The 17,468-nt window shown below is 38.9% G+C and overlaps 1 protein-coding gene across 1 annotated transcript in view; it reads left to right on the top strand.

Annotated features, from left to right (window-relative positions):
• GCC2 (GRIP and coiled-coil domain containing 2) overlaps positions 1 to 10,038 on the top strand; it is a 124,091-nt gene extending 114,053 nt beyond the window's left edge. The window contains exons 20-23 of the mRNA XM_082244532.1: positions 2,463 to 2,654; positions 3,988 to 4,133; positions 9,308 to 9,509; positions 9,637 to 10,038. Of these exons, the coding sequence (XP_082100658.1) occupies positions 2,463 to 2,654; positions 3,988 to 4,133; positions 9,308 to 9,509; positions 9,637 to 9,707 (611 nt within the window). The 3' untranslated portion in view covers positions 9,708 to 10,038. The remainder of the gene's footprint in view (positions 1 to 2,462; positions 2,655 to 3,987; positions 4,134 to 9,307; positions 9,510 to 9,636) is intronic.
• Positions 10,039 to 17,468: the final 7,430 nt, after the last annotated feature.

Below are 17,468 nucleotides of genomic sequence, written 5' to 3'. Positions count from 1 at the left end.
TCTTGAGAGACAGGGGAGTCTCTGATTTGATCATTCCTACTCTACTGAAGGCTCAAAAGGTGACTTCCGGGAAGATTTACCATAGAACTTGGAAATCTTATTTTGTTTGGTGTGAGGTTTCTCTAGTCTCGAGTTGATCAAGGTCTGGCCTGGAGTATGATCAAGGGTTAGATGTCACCATTGTTTGTATTTGTTTGTTGGTGCATGCCTTTGTGCCAGGTGTCCTGTGTATTGTTCCACCAGTCAGGACTCTTGACTCCGTGGAACCTCAGCTTGGTGCTTTCTGGGTTGTACAAAATCCTATCCAGGATATTCCTTTAGTCCTTCTGACTTAGGTTTTTTTTCTGGTTGCCATTACTTCGAGTTCTAAAGTTTCTGAACTGGCTGCTTTTTTCCTGCAAGGTGCTTCACCAAGAAAAGTTGGTTCCATAGCCTCTTCCACCATTTTTACCTAACTTGGTTTCCTCATTCCATCTCAACCAGGGTGTGTAGCCATCCTCTTGTCCTAAGCTGCAGGTGCCAGAGGCCAGGCTCTTTACGCTTTGGGTAGCTGAAGTTTTTAAAGGAGCTACTTGGTCTTTAGTTAAATACTTTTACAAGTTTTACCATGTAGATGTTAGAACCACTGGGGATGCTACCTTTTGTTGGCGTGTTTTGCAGACTGCATGGGGTTCTAAGCTGTTCTGGTTTAGTTGTTTGGGACCAGTTGGCTTGTTGCCCTCTTCTCATATTCCGTGTTTTGGGACTTTCATATCATAAAAATTATGATACTCTGTGTTGTACAATAAAGAAAATAAGATTTGTTTTACCTGTAAAGCCTCGTACACACGCAACTAATTTCTGCCGACCGCTCGTCCGTCTTTTGTCCAGAGTGGTGTCTGTTGGTTGGAATGTGCTCTAGACTGCACACGAATTTTCCTGCACGACCGAATTCTACTTCAGAAGTGATGTCATGTGTTGGATTGCTTTGTATGTGTTCTTTCATCTCTGAGCATGCCTAGTCTTGTTCATAAGATTTTTCCCCATCGAAATCTGTTCTGACTGCACGAAAATCGGACGTGTTTTGACGGAGGACAAAAATTTTATAGCCTGCACACCAGGATTCGGCCGAAAAGTTGGAGTCAGTTGTCGAGAGCATCATACTAACAAGCGGAAAAATCGGCAGATCGGTCGTCGGACGAAAATTCCCAGCCGAATTTCCACTCGTGTGTACGGGCCTTAAATCATGGGACACACACAGATCCTGCCCCTCTGACTTGTGGTTTATGGCTTGCTACAAAAACTGGAACCTTGAGTAACAGGGCGGTGTTATGCCTAGGAGGGGACTTCCTGTCTTTTTGGGGTTTTTTTCCAACCACCTGAAGGTGGCAGCATAACTCTATTGTAATGGGTATGAAGATGCACTGTGCCCTGTGGTGTACCCCAAGAAAAAGGATTTCATAGGTAAACCACCTTTTTACAGTCAAAGGCATTGTTGTGTAAATCACATGATACAAAGCCCCAATAAATTTTTATTTCTAGGTTTTTACCAAACAGGAAAAACACCAAGGGTACTCAGCTGGTGCTTTGTGTGGGAGACAAATGAGAACAACATCTGTTTGTGTATGCAAAGATTAGCAACATCTAAAAAGCGTTTGCAGAATCTCCTATTTGTTTGCTACTTGAATGTTCAACGATGTGCGTTACATTTTTTTCCTTGTACATTTTGAACAAAGAAAACGTTAAGGCATTATAGAAGTACATGAGAATAGAACATCTCTGCATTTTGAAATATAGACAATATTGCTTTTATTTACATGTTTCTATGTAATAACATTGTAAAATACTTCAGATAAAGGCTGCCTGCACACTAGCATTTCTTAAAAGCAAAATAAAATGCTGATATTGTTTTTGTCCCACCTTGCATAGAAACTTTTAGGAGCATTAGCAGTTTATTAGCGTTTTTACAGTTCATGAAGAAAAACGCTCAAAAAAAGCAGTTAGCGTTTTTTTTGTTTTCTCTGGGAAAACACTCGTACAAACTACAAAAGCAATTTTTTTTCTGCTCCTAAATGCTGAAGTTTGAAAAATGCTTCTAGCATGAAATAGTGTGCACATATACGTAGGCTAAAACTATTCGCTTCTAAGAGCTTAAAAAAAATGCTAGTGTGCCTGGAGCCTAAAAATAATAAAAGACATGTCTTGAAATATATGAGGATATGTATTTATGCTTCACAGTGGCCACCATATGTGGTGGAATCTGATTCTTTAATTATTTAAGGCATGATTTCTCTAATTATTATTATTATTTTTTTTTTTATTTATGTATTTTTTTTTTAATGACTTCTACAATTTAGTGCATGCTTGGGGATGGGGAAGCTAATGATTGTTTACAGGCTTTGGAAATCTTAAAGTGGTGGTAGAGCCACACACGTACACACAATTTTTCCCTCTCACTCTCCTTTTCTATTATTTATATGCAGATCCTACAGGTTCACAGCAGCCTGTGAAAAGCTTAAGAGAAAGAAGACCAACTGACCTAGTGTTGGATTTGTACTCTGTTGCTAGAGAAGAAGGTGAAGGAATGGAAACCACAGACACCGATTCTGTGTCCTCTGCCAACACCCACATAGCTAGTCTAGAGCAACTACTTAGTTCCCCTGATTTAAAAACAGGTAAACACTCCAGTTTTATTAATAAGCTAATATAAAGAAATCAGTATTTAGCACTGATGTGTTTTTTTTACGCTTGCAGCACATGGTTAACTGCTTCCCTCCCAGCCAATGTACATTGACGGCTGTTTGGGTGATCTGCTTTTCTGGGAGGACGTACTGTGAGCCCTGGTAGCATACGATTGTTGTGACCAATCACCGCGATCCCAGTAGTAAACAATGCTGTCATTCATGATGCCATGCTTACTACTGTGTGATCTCCTGTGATTTTGGCACAGTGATCATAAGATAACAGGGCCAATCCTGGCAGCCCTGTACCATGTGATAGCTGTGACCAATCAAACCAATCCAAGCTTCACAGTAGTAAGCAAGGTTTCATGAAACTTTTCATGAATGTTATATTGCTTATTACAGACACCATCACTGTAATAGGCAATCAGAGTGTAAACAAAAAACAAAAAATCCCTGATCACCCCCCAGAGTAGTGGAGCGTCACTATTGTGACATTGCATTGCTCTGGCGACAGTATATGAAAAAAAAAATTGTAAAAATTAAAGTTTTTATATATATATATATATATATATATATATATATATTCATTTGTAGACTCTAAAGTATTCACACAGATTAAATAATATACACTGATGTGGGTTTTTTTTTTGCCAAAGAAATGTAACAGAATGCATTTTGGGGTAAATTTATGAAGAAAGATTATTTATTTGCAAAATTTAAATAACAGTAAAACATTTTCTTTTTTTTTTTTTCACAAAATTGAGAAAATGCCAAAAGAAAGCTCTAGCTGTCTCAAAAAATAATACAAGTTTAATTTGGGTTTGGTAATTGTGGTTCAAAATGTGATCACTCTGAAATCAGAAAATTGGCCCGTGCAGGATGGGGTATAAATATCCTGTAGTGGTTAAATAAGCGTAGAAAATACTAAAGGTACATGATAAATTGGTTATTTGAAGTCTGCTGTAGATCATTGCTTTATAAAAAGCATTGTATCAGATATTAACAATTTATATCAATGCACATATTCATTACATACCTCCCAGTCTAACTCCTTTTTACATTATATGATTCATAAAGCAATAATCAGATTGGGATAAAGGAAACCATCAGGCGACTCGACTCCTTTTAGAAAATCTATCTTTTTTTTTTTTTTTTTTGCTGGGCTTCATAAGTTCCCCTAGTCTAGTGTGTCTGATAACTGAAGGAAGTGCTGTTATCTGAAAAAAAAAAAGAAAACCGTATAGATCTTTCAGACAAGCGGTTTAATTTTTATTTGTAGCAAGTTTTTAATGCAAATAATTTGTTTACTATTTTTTGTTTTTAGCTGTAGAGACACCCCAGTGGCAGCCTGAAATTTCCAGGGAAGAACTAACCGAGAAGCTCAATACAGCATCAAAAAGTGTGGATCATCTGAGTGGTTTGCTGCATGAAACAGAGGCAACAAATGCCATACTTATGGAACAGATAACCGTATGTCATAAGCTATTAAACAGTAACCACACTTTTTTTGTATGCTCCAAAGACAAGAAAATTAATGGCTTGTGCTCCGAGCATAGTGTGCAATATGAAGTGAATATTATGGTTTGCAAAATTTTGTAGAACATAAAAGCATGATGCTATTTGGGAGTAAACAAATATCAAACTCGTGTTTCATAGTATACTTAGGGGCGTATTTCTAAAGCGTTTAATCTGACATTCACCAAACACCACTTCTGGTAAATATTCCTAGTGTATGTGATTTAAATGACAGTGACTGGTTTACCCCTAGTGGATGCTCTTTATTGTAATTGCCTTATATATAAACATTACAAAGCAAAAGCTCAAAAGACAACCAGTAAACTTATTTCCTAATTGTACATCACAAGGAGCAGGGTACTTAAAGCAGTATTAAACCCAAAATCGAACTTTTATTATATTGTAGCTTACCATTTATTATATTTGAAGACTGCATTCATTTTATTTTTCAGACTTTCTTCTATTTTCATCTGGTGAGCTAGCTTTTTCAAAAGCACAAACTCTCCAGCAAAATGCATCACTACAGAGATGAGACAAACCACTTGACATTGTGAGGGGTTCTTACAATGATCAGCTTTTATTTATATGTTTATGTAAAACCTGTAACCCGAAAGGAAATAACTGTTTGCTATAACTGCTTGTAAAGTTTTAGTTGGAGTTCAGCTTCAATTCTTTAGTGCATCTAAATCTGCTAGTACATTGAACACTCCCTCAACAGGCCCCCACCCCCAGCCTGACAATGCGGCTGTCTAAAGGTGCTCCCTGTGCTCATTTATCCACTCTAATACAGAAAGTAAGTAACTAGCCAAAATATTATATATACTGTGTGTGGATAGATATACACACACATACACCTCTATGCGCCTGCTAAAGGGCAGCACCTTTCTATTTGTGTTGTGAAAAGCACCCTATTTTGCATGCATTCCCGACACCCATAAATGTGAACCAAGCCTTACCTTATCTATTTCGCTAGGCCCAGTAGGGGTCCAAGTTTCGCATGTCACAGTTGGGGTATCCCTAAAAGGGACTTTGGGGTCCAGAAATCAACGCACCCTGTGGCTAACTACTTGGCTAACTGCCCAAAGCGGACATTATAGGCAGACTTCACACAGTGGGGTCTGGGTATGGTTCCCAAAGTAAGACGTCTATGATTAGGATCAAATTTTGACTCCTAAGTCTAGAGCACCTGCTGCCATTTTTCTGCACCCCAGTATCATGTTTTTTGTGCATAGTTGAGTCAATTAGCCCTGTTTCCATGTGTGAAGCATGAAAACACAAAAATAGGGTGCAGAAAATTGGCAGCAGGTGCTCTGGAATGAAGAGTCAAAATTTGAAATATTTGGCTGTAGCAAAAGTTTACGCAAAGGGCTGCAAAGCAGTATAATAATGAGTGCCTGCAGGCAACAATAAAGCATGGTAGAGGTTCCTTGCAAGTTTGGGGCTGCATTTCTGCAAATTGTGTTAGAGATCTGGTCTGGATCAATGGTGCCCTTAAAGCTGGGAAATACGGGGGGGGGGGGGGTCATGTGATAAATTTGATAAGAAAATAAGCTGATGGAGAAAGTAAAAAAAAAAAAAAAGTTTTAGTTAGAAGCAGGATAGGCTTCTCTAAAGAGATGGGATTACAGAGAGATGGATAGATTATGGGATAGTCAGACAAATCGGTGTGAGGAGTTCCCGTAGATGAGAAGCATTCTGGAAAAGTCCTGGAGGCAAGCATGGGAGCATTTGCAGAGAACAGGTTTGGTTAGTATTTTGAGACAGGGTTAGTGATGTAGCTAGGTGTAGAGTTGTTGATTAATTCCTAATTGCACCCCAATGCATCGGCAACCTCATGCATTTTTGCGTGTGCCAAACCACATTGTGCTGCAGCACTGTGTGGTTTGGTTCGGCACGTCTTTGCAAAAGGGTCAGGGACTTTATTCTCCACATTTGTTATGGATAGGGCAGCCCATTGAAATGTGCATGCACAGATGTGAAACAGACAGGGTTTTACTGTGCAACGGGTTGCTGGCTATAAAAACAATGCAGTTTTTGTTCTGTCTCTAGGACAGAGAGCTAAACCTTCCTGCTCCATAAACTTCAGATACCATATTTCTTTGATCTCAAATTTATTAGAACAAGCCAGGTGAAATTTTTATGCTCTCTGAGGTGATGGCGAGATATTGAGAAAACATGCCTTGCTGCCCTGCTGTATCTTCTCAAAATGGGGGTTGATTCACTTCCTGTAGGAATGCTCTGGTTCCTAACATTTATTTAACACATTCTGAGTTTACAATATGTAGTTATTGCAGAACAGTTGAAGCTATACCAGAAAAGAACAGTAGGTGGCACCTAAACTCTGCGTATAACTAATTTGTGTGAAGCAAGAACACCCAACATGTTATTTTAAGCAACATAAACACAAGTAATCAGAATAGAAGTCTGCTGGGCAGAAAATTTGTCACACAAGCAGATACATGTGCGCAGGAATGGGAGTTTTGCACTGTGTGGTTTTTTTTTCTCCTTTGTACTCATCTCTTAATGAGTTTGGAACATAAATAATACTTTATTTGAATTTGGAGGTCTTTTCCCATCCAAACTGACGATGGTAATCTAGTTTCAACATCCCATTCGGCTGACACACTTCCACCAGCCAATTCTGTCAAAAACACGCACACTTTGTATGTTGCGCTTCCTGCTGCTGTTTTCTGCAGAGAGACAGCCGAAGAACACTGTCAGTGCCTGGGTAAAGCAGCTCCTATATTTTGCACACTTGGACACAAAACCCCCATACCTTCTGCACCCATTCCATGAGGAAATTTCCTTACATTGTCTAGACCTGTAATACAAGCTTCAGGCACAAGGTGGCTCAAGCTGTCATCTGAATGTTTTAAAGCGGAACTCCAAAAACTGTAAGCAGGCAGGCTCTTTATTGCAGGAGATCCTCGCAATGTCTCTTGTGCAGTAGAAGAAACCTACCTGCCTGCTTGTGGGGACAGCTCATGGTCTACGAATACAAGCTCTATGTCCTGTACTGTACATTTAAGATAAGGTGGATTTTAACCACTTGCCACCAGACAATACTGTATGTATAAAAACATCCTGACTGGAAATGGTTAATACCAGGATCATAGCTGCAGCCATGATCCTGGTACTGTCAGGTAAAAGTTATCTGTAAATGTTGCTGTTTCACATTTGTGCAATTTTAAATCTTGATAGCTTTGGTATCTAGTTTCTCAACACAACCTCATCATTTATATTTTACCAAAAATTGGGTATTAGATTGTGTGTTTTCACTAAAAGTGCTCCAGTTGCAACTACCCCAGGAAATTCCTTAAAATATGGACCAGTTGAGCTGATGATCATGGTTTGACAGTATAATGTGCAGATTTATATCCTGTTAGTGTCGCTATATAATTCATGAGCATTTTGTAAACCAATTTGGCCTCAGGCTTTACTTCCTTTTTTATGGATAGCACTCATTCCTGAATATGAGGGTAGCTGTACCCCTCTTCTTTTACCCTTTCCCTATTCCTCATGTATCTTTCCCTATCCTCCTTAGACCACTGCTATAGGCAACCTTGATTGATTGTAGCGTACCACCCGTTATGAACAGTATAAGTGCCTTCTTTCTGTATCCATTGATATAGTAACTAAAGCAATTTATTGTTAAAGTGTAACTAAAGGCAAAACTTTTTTTTTTAACTTTGGATAGAATGGAGAGGAATTAGAACACCTGACAGTTTTTATTGCTGTCTGTGCCCTCATTAGGGAGATGCATTCTCTCTATTTGTCCCATTTACCGTTATCCCTGAAAGTGAAAGTAAAAGAAAACGCAGATTTTGGGTTATCCCCAGAAAAGTAATAGAAGGGAAATCTTCCAATGGGGACACTAGTTCTGGTAACCATAGAGTCCCCAAGGAATTCCCTTAATTTGCAGGGATTTTCTCTCACTTCCTGTTAAGGTATGGGACAAGAAGTGTCGAGAACTCTTCGCAATGGAACAAAGCTTGCGTAAAAAAAATCTGACAAAGCAGGAAGGGTGATAATCCCTACCTAAAATAAAATAAAAATTTCAGCTTCAACTTTAACTTCACACTTACTGCAATGTATGCTCCACAGTATAGTATATTTCTGTTACTCTTAAGAGCCCATTCAGACTAGCGCGACTTGTCAGGCGACTTGTCAGCCTGACAAGTCGCGCTCGGTCGCGGTCCATTGAATAGTACAGGACCCGTTGTAATAGGAGCGACACAAGAAAAAGGGTCCTGTACTACTTTGGGGCGACCTCGGAGCGACTTGCATTGACTTCCATTATGTGAAGTCCCTGCAAGTCGCTCCGAAGTCGTGGTGCACGGGACTGACAAGTCGCCTCCCCAAGTCGTGCAGAGTCGGATCGCCTCAGTGTGAACCGGCTCTTATACCTACTTTTTTTTTACGTTTAATAAATATTCCTTTTCTGCGGAAAAAATTAAATAAAGTATATTTTTTCCTGAAAATTTGCATTTAAAAAAACAGCTGCACAAATATCGTTGACAAAAAAATTGCAACAGTAACCCTTTTTTTCTCCATTGCCTCTGCTTTCTGAAAATATACTGTATAATGTTTGGGGGTTTTAAGTAATTTTCTAGCAAAAAATGTTGAATTTAACAAGTATGTTAAAAATGTGAAAATTGCCCCAGACATCAGTTAACATACCTGTAATTTCCTTATCTTGAAGTACAATACAGAATGCAGGACCTTCCCCTCTGTCTCTGTGGGCTTTCCACGCAACCTTTTGCTTGCTAAAAAACTGGAGTTTCACAAAGGGGGTGGGGTTTATATGAGCATGCCCCTAGGAATGGCCCTAGCAAAGTTTTTGCCAGTGTCTGATCTTAAGATAACCGCATATAATCTATGGCCTATGACTACAAGTCCTGTACTGTACTCCAAAATAAGGAATTTACAGGTAAGCCGAAAATTCCTTTTTTCCAAACTTTTACAAAACTGTCTGGTGATGGATAACTAGCGACCATCCAAACCTGAGCAGCGGCCCTGTCTTTATATGCATGCCATTGGTTAGCAGAATACAATGTATCTGGAAATGTACTGTTTGCAAACTTTAATTTGCTATGAACCTAATAATTAAAAATGTTTTTCCATCATAGCTTCTGAAAAATGAAATTAGACGCCTGGAAAGGAATCAGGAAAGAGAAAAATCTGTGGCCAATTTAGAATACCTGAAAAATGTCTTGCTGCAGTTCATTTTCCTCAAGGCAGGCAGCGAAAGACAACGTCTCCTTCCTGTCATAGACACCATGTTGCAGCTTAGCCCAGATGAGAAAGGAAAGCTGTATGCCATAGCTCAAGGTAGAGGATAGATAAGGTTGAATACAAGCATTTCTTTTGTCTGTTGTCTTGTTTTTTTTTTTTTTTTTTTTCTAAGTAGCACTTAGTAACATTTTTATCCTGAGATCTTTCTTCTTTTGTCTCATAGGTGAGGAGGAGTCTGCATCTCGGCCAGCTGGATGGGCCTCCTATCTCCACAGCTGGTCAGGACTCCGGTAGCTTCCAGGACAGAGAGATTTGTACAAAAACATTCCAAATTTGCACTAAAACATTGTTAGGATTTTACAGTATATGGTTCTATGAATTCTTATTATTAAAACTGGAAACTCCCAGGTGTCTTTCCAAACTGAGGAATCTTGGAGTGCCTATTTTAAAGTGAATATTAAATTATAAGTACCTCTGCAAAAAGTTATTTTACTATGATTACATACTGTGATTGCTTTCTGTTTGATTGGTTATAGCTTTTTTCATTATCCATTAGTACATTGCTTTTAAGAAAAGGTTCAGAATTTGCACACTTCTGCAAAATGTATGAAGGTGGCATTTTTTTCTTTTTTGAAATGTCTTTATGCTTATGTTATTACAAACCAAAGAATGTATGCTAGCCATCAGCAATCTTCTTTAGGCAGTCAGCTTATTTAAATTAAGATGATCACAATTAAGCCTCATCTTCGGATATTTCAGCTTGATCTTTAATATATATATATATATATATATATATATATATATATATATATATATATATATATATATATATATAACTGTTTTTTTAACAGTTATAGCAGTTATGTTTTTCTTAGGCTTCTTAAAGCCCAACAGGAAGATTTTTTATTTTTTTGGCCTAATATATTTATTAAGAGAGAATCTATATATTATCGCTTGTTTTTCCCAGTTTAGATGAAGACAATAACGAGGATATTTACAAAACTCTGTGATCCAACTTTATGTACTTTCTCACTCTGAAAGGTGTAAAAACTTTTAAATGGGCAGTTAGATTGGTGATAAAGTATTTTAGGGGGAAAGAGGAGAATGTTAAGCATTATTTTGGTTTGGTTTGGTTTTGTTTGGCCCATTTTTACAGAATGGGGGAAATGGAAATAAAGAGGTGGTCGCAACCAATAAGGCTTCTCATTAAAGTAATATTAAAACCCTCCACCATTTTTACAGTAAAGTATCTATGCCCTCATATAAAGAATATAACACGATTTATCTAAAAAAAAAAAAAAAAAGTCCCCAGGCACTTGTATTAGCCAAATGTTTCCAAATCGCGCTCTTATACCCAGTGCCACTCCGTCCCCCCCCCCCCCCCCCAAACTTCCAGCTAAGTTGGACGCAAACTGTAAATGCCAGAAATTCATATGACTGGAACTGCATATCCCATCATTCTTGGAGCCATTGACACAAAGTGCATGCGTGGCGAAAGCCATTAATCCTTCTCTGTAGGAATGGCTAGGGAGTAAGCTAACTAGGGGAAGGAGGAGTTCCATGCTGCCTGTACCTTCCCTTCAAGGGAAAGGAACTATCTTAAGCACGGAAATCAATTATATGGAACATTTTGATTGTTTTCATAGTAATGACAGATGGAAAAACAGAATTCAAACCAAGTAGGTATGCACCTGTGCTGGTGTCTGTCATTTTTATACAGAGGGTTTTTTTTTATCACTTTATTTGTAAAGGGTCATCACAAAACTATCTGTATTACATATGTTATGCTAACAGTGTAGGAGGTTAGTGTCAATGACCTAGAAATACTGATTGAAAACCTATTTTGTGCATCTCTGCTATACATGCACATTTCCCCATGCTATATGCCCTGTAAACTGTCTGCAAGTACAGAAAAGAAAATGTTGATGTGCCAGAAACATGTGCGCTCCTAACTGACAACATGGTGTACTTCTGGCTGTAAATTCCAAAACACGTGTTCAGCCTCACCTGTATCATTTTCAGTGTTGCCAGACTCCCGAAGTGAAATGTTCTGACACAACACCTAAAACTTACTGACACAGCCTTTTGTTTACTGATACAAGACAAAAAATTTACTGACCGCCAAATATTTTACTGACAATTCAAAAAATGTGCCCAAATGACAGTTTTCAGTGCAAATTTCAATATTTAAGCTACAAACACGTAGCTAGTGCTGTTAGCAATGTACTTAAAGTGGTTGTAAACCTCAGACATATGAACAAAGCATATCCCTCTATAGTGTTCATGTGTCTCAATTTAGAGTTGTCTGCTGCTTTGTTCCTCTGCTATCAACAGAATTCACTTCTGACAAGTCTATCTGACACAAAGAGAAAATGGGGACAGGGCAGGGAGCTCCAGCAGATGCCTCAGCTCTGTTCCTGTGTTCTGTGTGACGGGGGTGTGCCCCTCCCCTTCAATGAGCTCTCACAACTCTTCTCACTGAGCCCTTCAGAGTGTACCTTCAGCTTTCCACCCCCTTTTTTTCTGAACTCTCAGACAAGCTTTAAAGTGACAATGCGGCACTAAAAAAAAAAAAAAATAAAAGATCCTGTTTCCTTATAGCAGGTTAATCAGCACAGAACTCTTCCCGCATCTAAGGGTAACAGCGGGGGGGGGGGGACTGAGCAGCCAGCACAGTGGTCACTTGACCTCCCTGGCTGACGCCAGAGGGATAGCTCAGCGCCAGCTACTGTTGCTTGTACATCAGAGTAGGAGAGCTGCCAGGAGTCACATGACCGGCCAGAAGAGATCTGAAAAATGGTATTTGGAGGCTTCGTTTTCCACAAATATGTACACTGTGTGTTATGGCTGCATAAAAGAGAGGGGCCGGCAGTGACATTTTTTAGAAGGTTACAACCACTTTAGGTATTCAGCACTTTAAACAGATGTAGAGAAGAGGAGACTACATATAGGTACAATTTATGTTAGATGATTTGTTTAATCTATGTATTGTCTGAGGTCAGTCAATTCACTGGGTATATGGTATATATTACAACCACATTAAGGTATAGCAAAAGGAAAAAAGCATATTCTCCTTTTGCATGAAGGTCTGGGTAATATAACCTAGCACAGAGTTCCCCCTTACATCAGAGTCTGCAGGGTTCCCACTTCATGGTGCAACACTGTGGACTATGATGTAAAGGGGGAATGCTGCAGACTCTGGTGTAAAGGGAAACTGATGTGGGGGGTGTCTCTGGTCACCCCTTTACATCAAAGTTTTCAGTCCACAAAGTTCCCCCTTACAGCAGCATCTACAGAGTTCCCATTTACATCACAGTCTACAGGGTTCTCCCTTAAAGTGCAGACCCTAATGTAAAGGGGGACGCTTCAAACCATAGTGTAAGGGGAGGATGCTGTGAACTCAGGTGTAAAGGGGAAACTATGATGTAAGGTGATCTCTGATGACCAGAGACCCTCTCCCCCTTACATCAGAGTCTTCAGCAGCCTGCAGATTTCCCACTAACATCAGGGTCTGCAGCATTGCCCTTTACATCAGGGTCCGTGGAGTTACCCCTTGCACTGTAAGGGTTATCCTGCAAACGCTGATGTAAAGGGGAACTGAGGGCTCTGATTTAGGGGGGAACTCCAGGAACTCTGATATGAGGGGGGACACTCTGGTGACCACAGACCAACTTCTGTAAAAGGAATACACTAAGGGGGGGATTACTGAAATAAGGGGGCGACCTTTAGCTCAGCGCCCTCCCCACTGTCTTTAGTGTATTATTCACCCCCCCCCCCCCTTACACCAGTGACCCCTCCCCCACAGACTTTGTAATGAGTTTGTGTGGCCTGGCTAGCTATGAGCGGTCACTGACCTGACCCAGCTCCTTATCACCACCTCTGTTCTCTTCTTCTCCTTCAGAGTAATCCACTCCAGTGACACAGTCCCGACTCTCGGCAGCTCTCCCGCTCCAGAGTACCACCTCCCCCTCCATAAAAGGCGCCAAGTGGCGTCATGATGTCACTGCGCACCTGGCCAGCTAAGGAACTGCGCATGCACAGTTCCAAAGTCAGCCAGAACCCATTTTTTTATGGCAGCCACTGTCAGTATTCAGACCTTTAGTCCCGGTTCACACAATAGCGATGACAGACATCGCATGTGATTCGGAGCGGACTGCTCTAAAAATCATATGTGATGTCTGTGCGATGTGAATTCAGCCATACAGATTGTATGGCTGAATTTGCATCGGATTCGGACAGAACACGCACCGGACCCTTTTTTGGGTCTGCAGCAGAATCGGATCGCATGGTGGGTCATGTCCGAACTGTCAGTTCGCAGTGCGATATGCGAACTGATCTGGGGGTGTTGTTAACTCTGTATTGACACCCCCAGCGATTCATATATGGCAGTGTGAACTGCCTGTGATTTGAATGCGATGCGGGAACCCGCAGTGGATTCTCAGGGTTCCTCCATCGCATATATGTGAACCGGCACTTACGCACAGCTTGTAAATTGGCCGATATTTACACACTGTTCAAAAATTTACGGATGGTTGGCAACCCTGGACTCCTTACTGTTGCATGACAAAGGTCAAAGCCCTCTCCTCTTACCACCCACCACGCCTTCCTCCTCTACATAACCCATCCCTTTTACGTTAACACAGAGCACAGAAAGTTATGCGCTCACAAAGACTTCTGACAAAATCCATAGGTATTTTTTTACACTTACCAAGCTGATATGACAGAAAATTTTAATGGTATATTTAGTAGACTGTGAGGAAGCAAAGGGGAAAAGTGCATTGTTATTCTTTTACATACACTTTAATATGGTTTACTGTATATTTACCTCTGCTCCAATTTGGTTACTGTTTTTTTCCAATTTTTTTTGTTTTGTTTTTTTTTTTGTGTATTAATCACTCCAACCAGTTTGTAAGAAGTGTAGATTGCATTAAAGCTGAACTCCAGGTATTTAGCTAAATATACAGCTGAAATACATATATGGACAACATTTTACCCTGGATTTGTAGTTCTCTGTAGTTAGCCTAGTTTTTCAGCTACTTCTCCCATCCTGCACAGCCAGGTCAGGGACTTTAAGTTATAAAAGGACCCAGAACACCACCCCCTATTAGCTGATTGGACACTAAATGAGAAGCCGTATAGTGATGGGGTTATCCCTCTGCGCACTCTGTTCTCTCTTCCTATCGGTACAATCCCAAATGATGGCCTTTCATCTTCCAGGAACAGTTCTGCTGTGCCAGGAGATTACAGAGCACTGACATCAAGACAGTTTTAGGTACCTGCATCGGATGCATTTAAAAACATGTAATGTTTTTGAATGAACATATGAACTGTGCGAATTGGTGTGTTTTATCTGCATGGAATTCAGCTTTGATTGTGTGTGTAACATAAGTTTTCTGTTTGTACAAAGTGGTTTATTGAGAAGCATTTTAAGGATCTTTTTATTGCCTTGGACTGTCTGTTTACCTAACCGGTTAGTGTAATAAACACAATGAAGCACTTTGGCCCTTTTGGCATGTAGGCTTATGGAGCTTAGTTATGTATGTTTGTGTGCTTGTCACTGTTGATGGAAATGTTAATGGGAAAGGATTTGACCGCACCAAGAATTTTATATAATTGAGTGTTTGGGAACTATTCAGTATTCTGCATGTAATTTCTCTTGTCTATACCCTAGCATAGACAAGCATTATATACCTCCCTTTTCCTAGAAAATGTGAATATCGGTGTACAGCTGCACATATATTGTACCAATTTTTCTTTTTCTTTCAGCCAGCATGCTGAAAGGTTAAACAAAAGCACATTTTTCTTATTCACTACATAAACTTCAGCACATTATGGATATTTTGGGTACCTTTTTTTTTATTTATTTTATATAAAGTATAAGTTACTGAGGGACACACTTATAAATTGAGGGACACGCTCATAAATTGTCCCATATAAATATGTGTATAGACCGAACAGCACTCTTACTAGTATCAGTCTCTCTATTTCGCAAACCAAAACAGCACTGAAAACTATCACATCCAATACCGAAAAACACTACTGTAGCTTAACACAAAAAAAAAAAATTTAGTTGGCTTTACTTTCTTACTTACTATTGTCAGTAAGGAGTAAAAAATTTGAGTTGGCTTAAATTTCCTACTATTGTTAGTAAACGGTAAAAAAAAAATTTTGAGTTGGCCCAAATATCTTACTATTGTCAGTAAGGGGGAAAAAATGAGTTGGCTTACATTTCTTACATTTGTAGGTAAGTGGAATTGTTTGGTACAGACTTTATAGACTGCATTGATACTCTGTCTGAAATGTATAGAGACAAGTATATTTATATCACAAGTAGAGTCTTAAATCATAAAGAGTTTATTACTTTGCTTATGGGCACTGTTTTTTTTTTTTTTTGCAGATATTTGACTTGTGTTACCTAGGCAGCAAATACTATTATATTATAATTTCTATAATCGCTATCTGTAATATTATAGGCTGAATATTAAAAAGAAAAAAAAAATTTGCTATTTCTGCAGTGACACCAGGCCCTGGTGTAAATTCTTTAACAATGACATTTGTCTTTCTAATTTGCATATGAAGGAAATCTATTGTTAGACAAGTACTATGCATGGCTACTTATCTGATTAAAGAAAATAATTATATCATATAACTGTGCCTCAGAAAAAATGCAGCACCAATTAGTAAGAATGCTGTAATCTGCTGAACTTTTTCATGAGCCTGTACAATATTTTAAACTTGTAAAAGTGTTGACTGCGAGCTTCATTCCCATTATCAAAATCACCATTGCTTTTACCTTTTATTAGCCAGAATAGTAGTCTCCTCTGTGCTTGTCTATTTCATTCCAGTTTGCTACAGGGGACTGACATTCCCTGACTTCATGGCTAATGCCTGACAGCTGCTATTATACTGTCTGATGAGAGTGCTGCAGTGGCCAGCAAGTACAGCATTTTGGTTTTTGAAACTTGGGGAGTCAGAGAATGTAAAGGTTTAGAAGTAAAGATAAACAAAATTAGAGGGGGGCAAAATGTAACTTCATTGTGAATGCTAAAAATAAAATTATCACATTTTTATTGTTTATTTTTTTATAATTCATAAAATTTCCACATCAATAGTTTAAAAGGGTGGAGACTCCCAGGAAGTTCAGATATTAACGTTGGAACCTTTAATAGGAAAGTAAATTTGATATGTTTTTTTCTTAAAGTTATTTCTAACTTTTTCTTCATAAGTCCTTTGTGATAAAATGTTTTTCGAGTACAAATTACTTGCAAAGAAAAACAATTTGAGACCTTCTCTGCCAACAATAAGACTTTGTATGATCCACCTAAATTGGATATCTGCTGGCATGGCCAGGACAGAAGATGTGGTTGTTCAAGCGCTATATATATGTGTGTGTTGCTCTCAAGCAATCCATTTTGTTTTTTCTAGAACAATATAGACAGCTGACTCTCACTTGAACCAGATCTATTCCAAACTGGGTTGCCTGATGCCAAGAAGGAGATGTCTTTGTAGTCTGTAGATACTGAAGGCTGTGTGCATCATGGCATGGTGGAGTGCATTAGAGAAGGATAGGGAGCAGAATGTACTCAGAAAAAAATGTGGTTGTTTCCCAGTGTAAGTTATAAAATAAAAACTACTTTTATGCCTTTATATTATATAAATCAGCACTGTTTTTCTTCACATTTTTCTTAAACACTTTCTTGGAAGTGTTTTAAAGCAATGTATACCTTCTCTATGGTCCCTTTATGATTTTAGAATCTGCTTTTCTGGACCTCTTGATTTGCATTATCATCCTATATATTCTAAGAAAGATAACTCTCTTGGAAAACCATGACAAACTGACACTTGAAGTTCAAGAATGCTAGCAAATGGATAGGTTTCCAGTGAGGAATCCCTAATTTAAAACCCCAGTGACACCAGCTAAAGGCTTTTTTTTCTAAACTGTGAATAAAGATTTCAATGTCTTCCCACTGTTACAGTATATCTGCTGAAATAAAAACTGTTGCCTTGACAATGTGTTTTTGGTTTTATTTGTTAAAATGTAATTTTTTAATCCAT

The sequence above is a fragment of the Pelophylax lessonae genome, assembly GCF_965119305.1.
Source record: "Pelophylax lessonae genome assembly, chromosome: 2".
Taxonomy (NCBI): domain Eukaryota; kingdom Metazoa; phylum Chordata; class Amphibia; order Anura; family Ranidae; genus Pelophylax; species Pelophylax lessonae.
The sequence above is the reverse complement of the archived record's forward strand: the minus strand, read 5'-3'. Positions and strand labels throughout refer to the sequence as shown.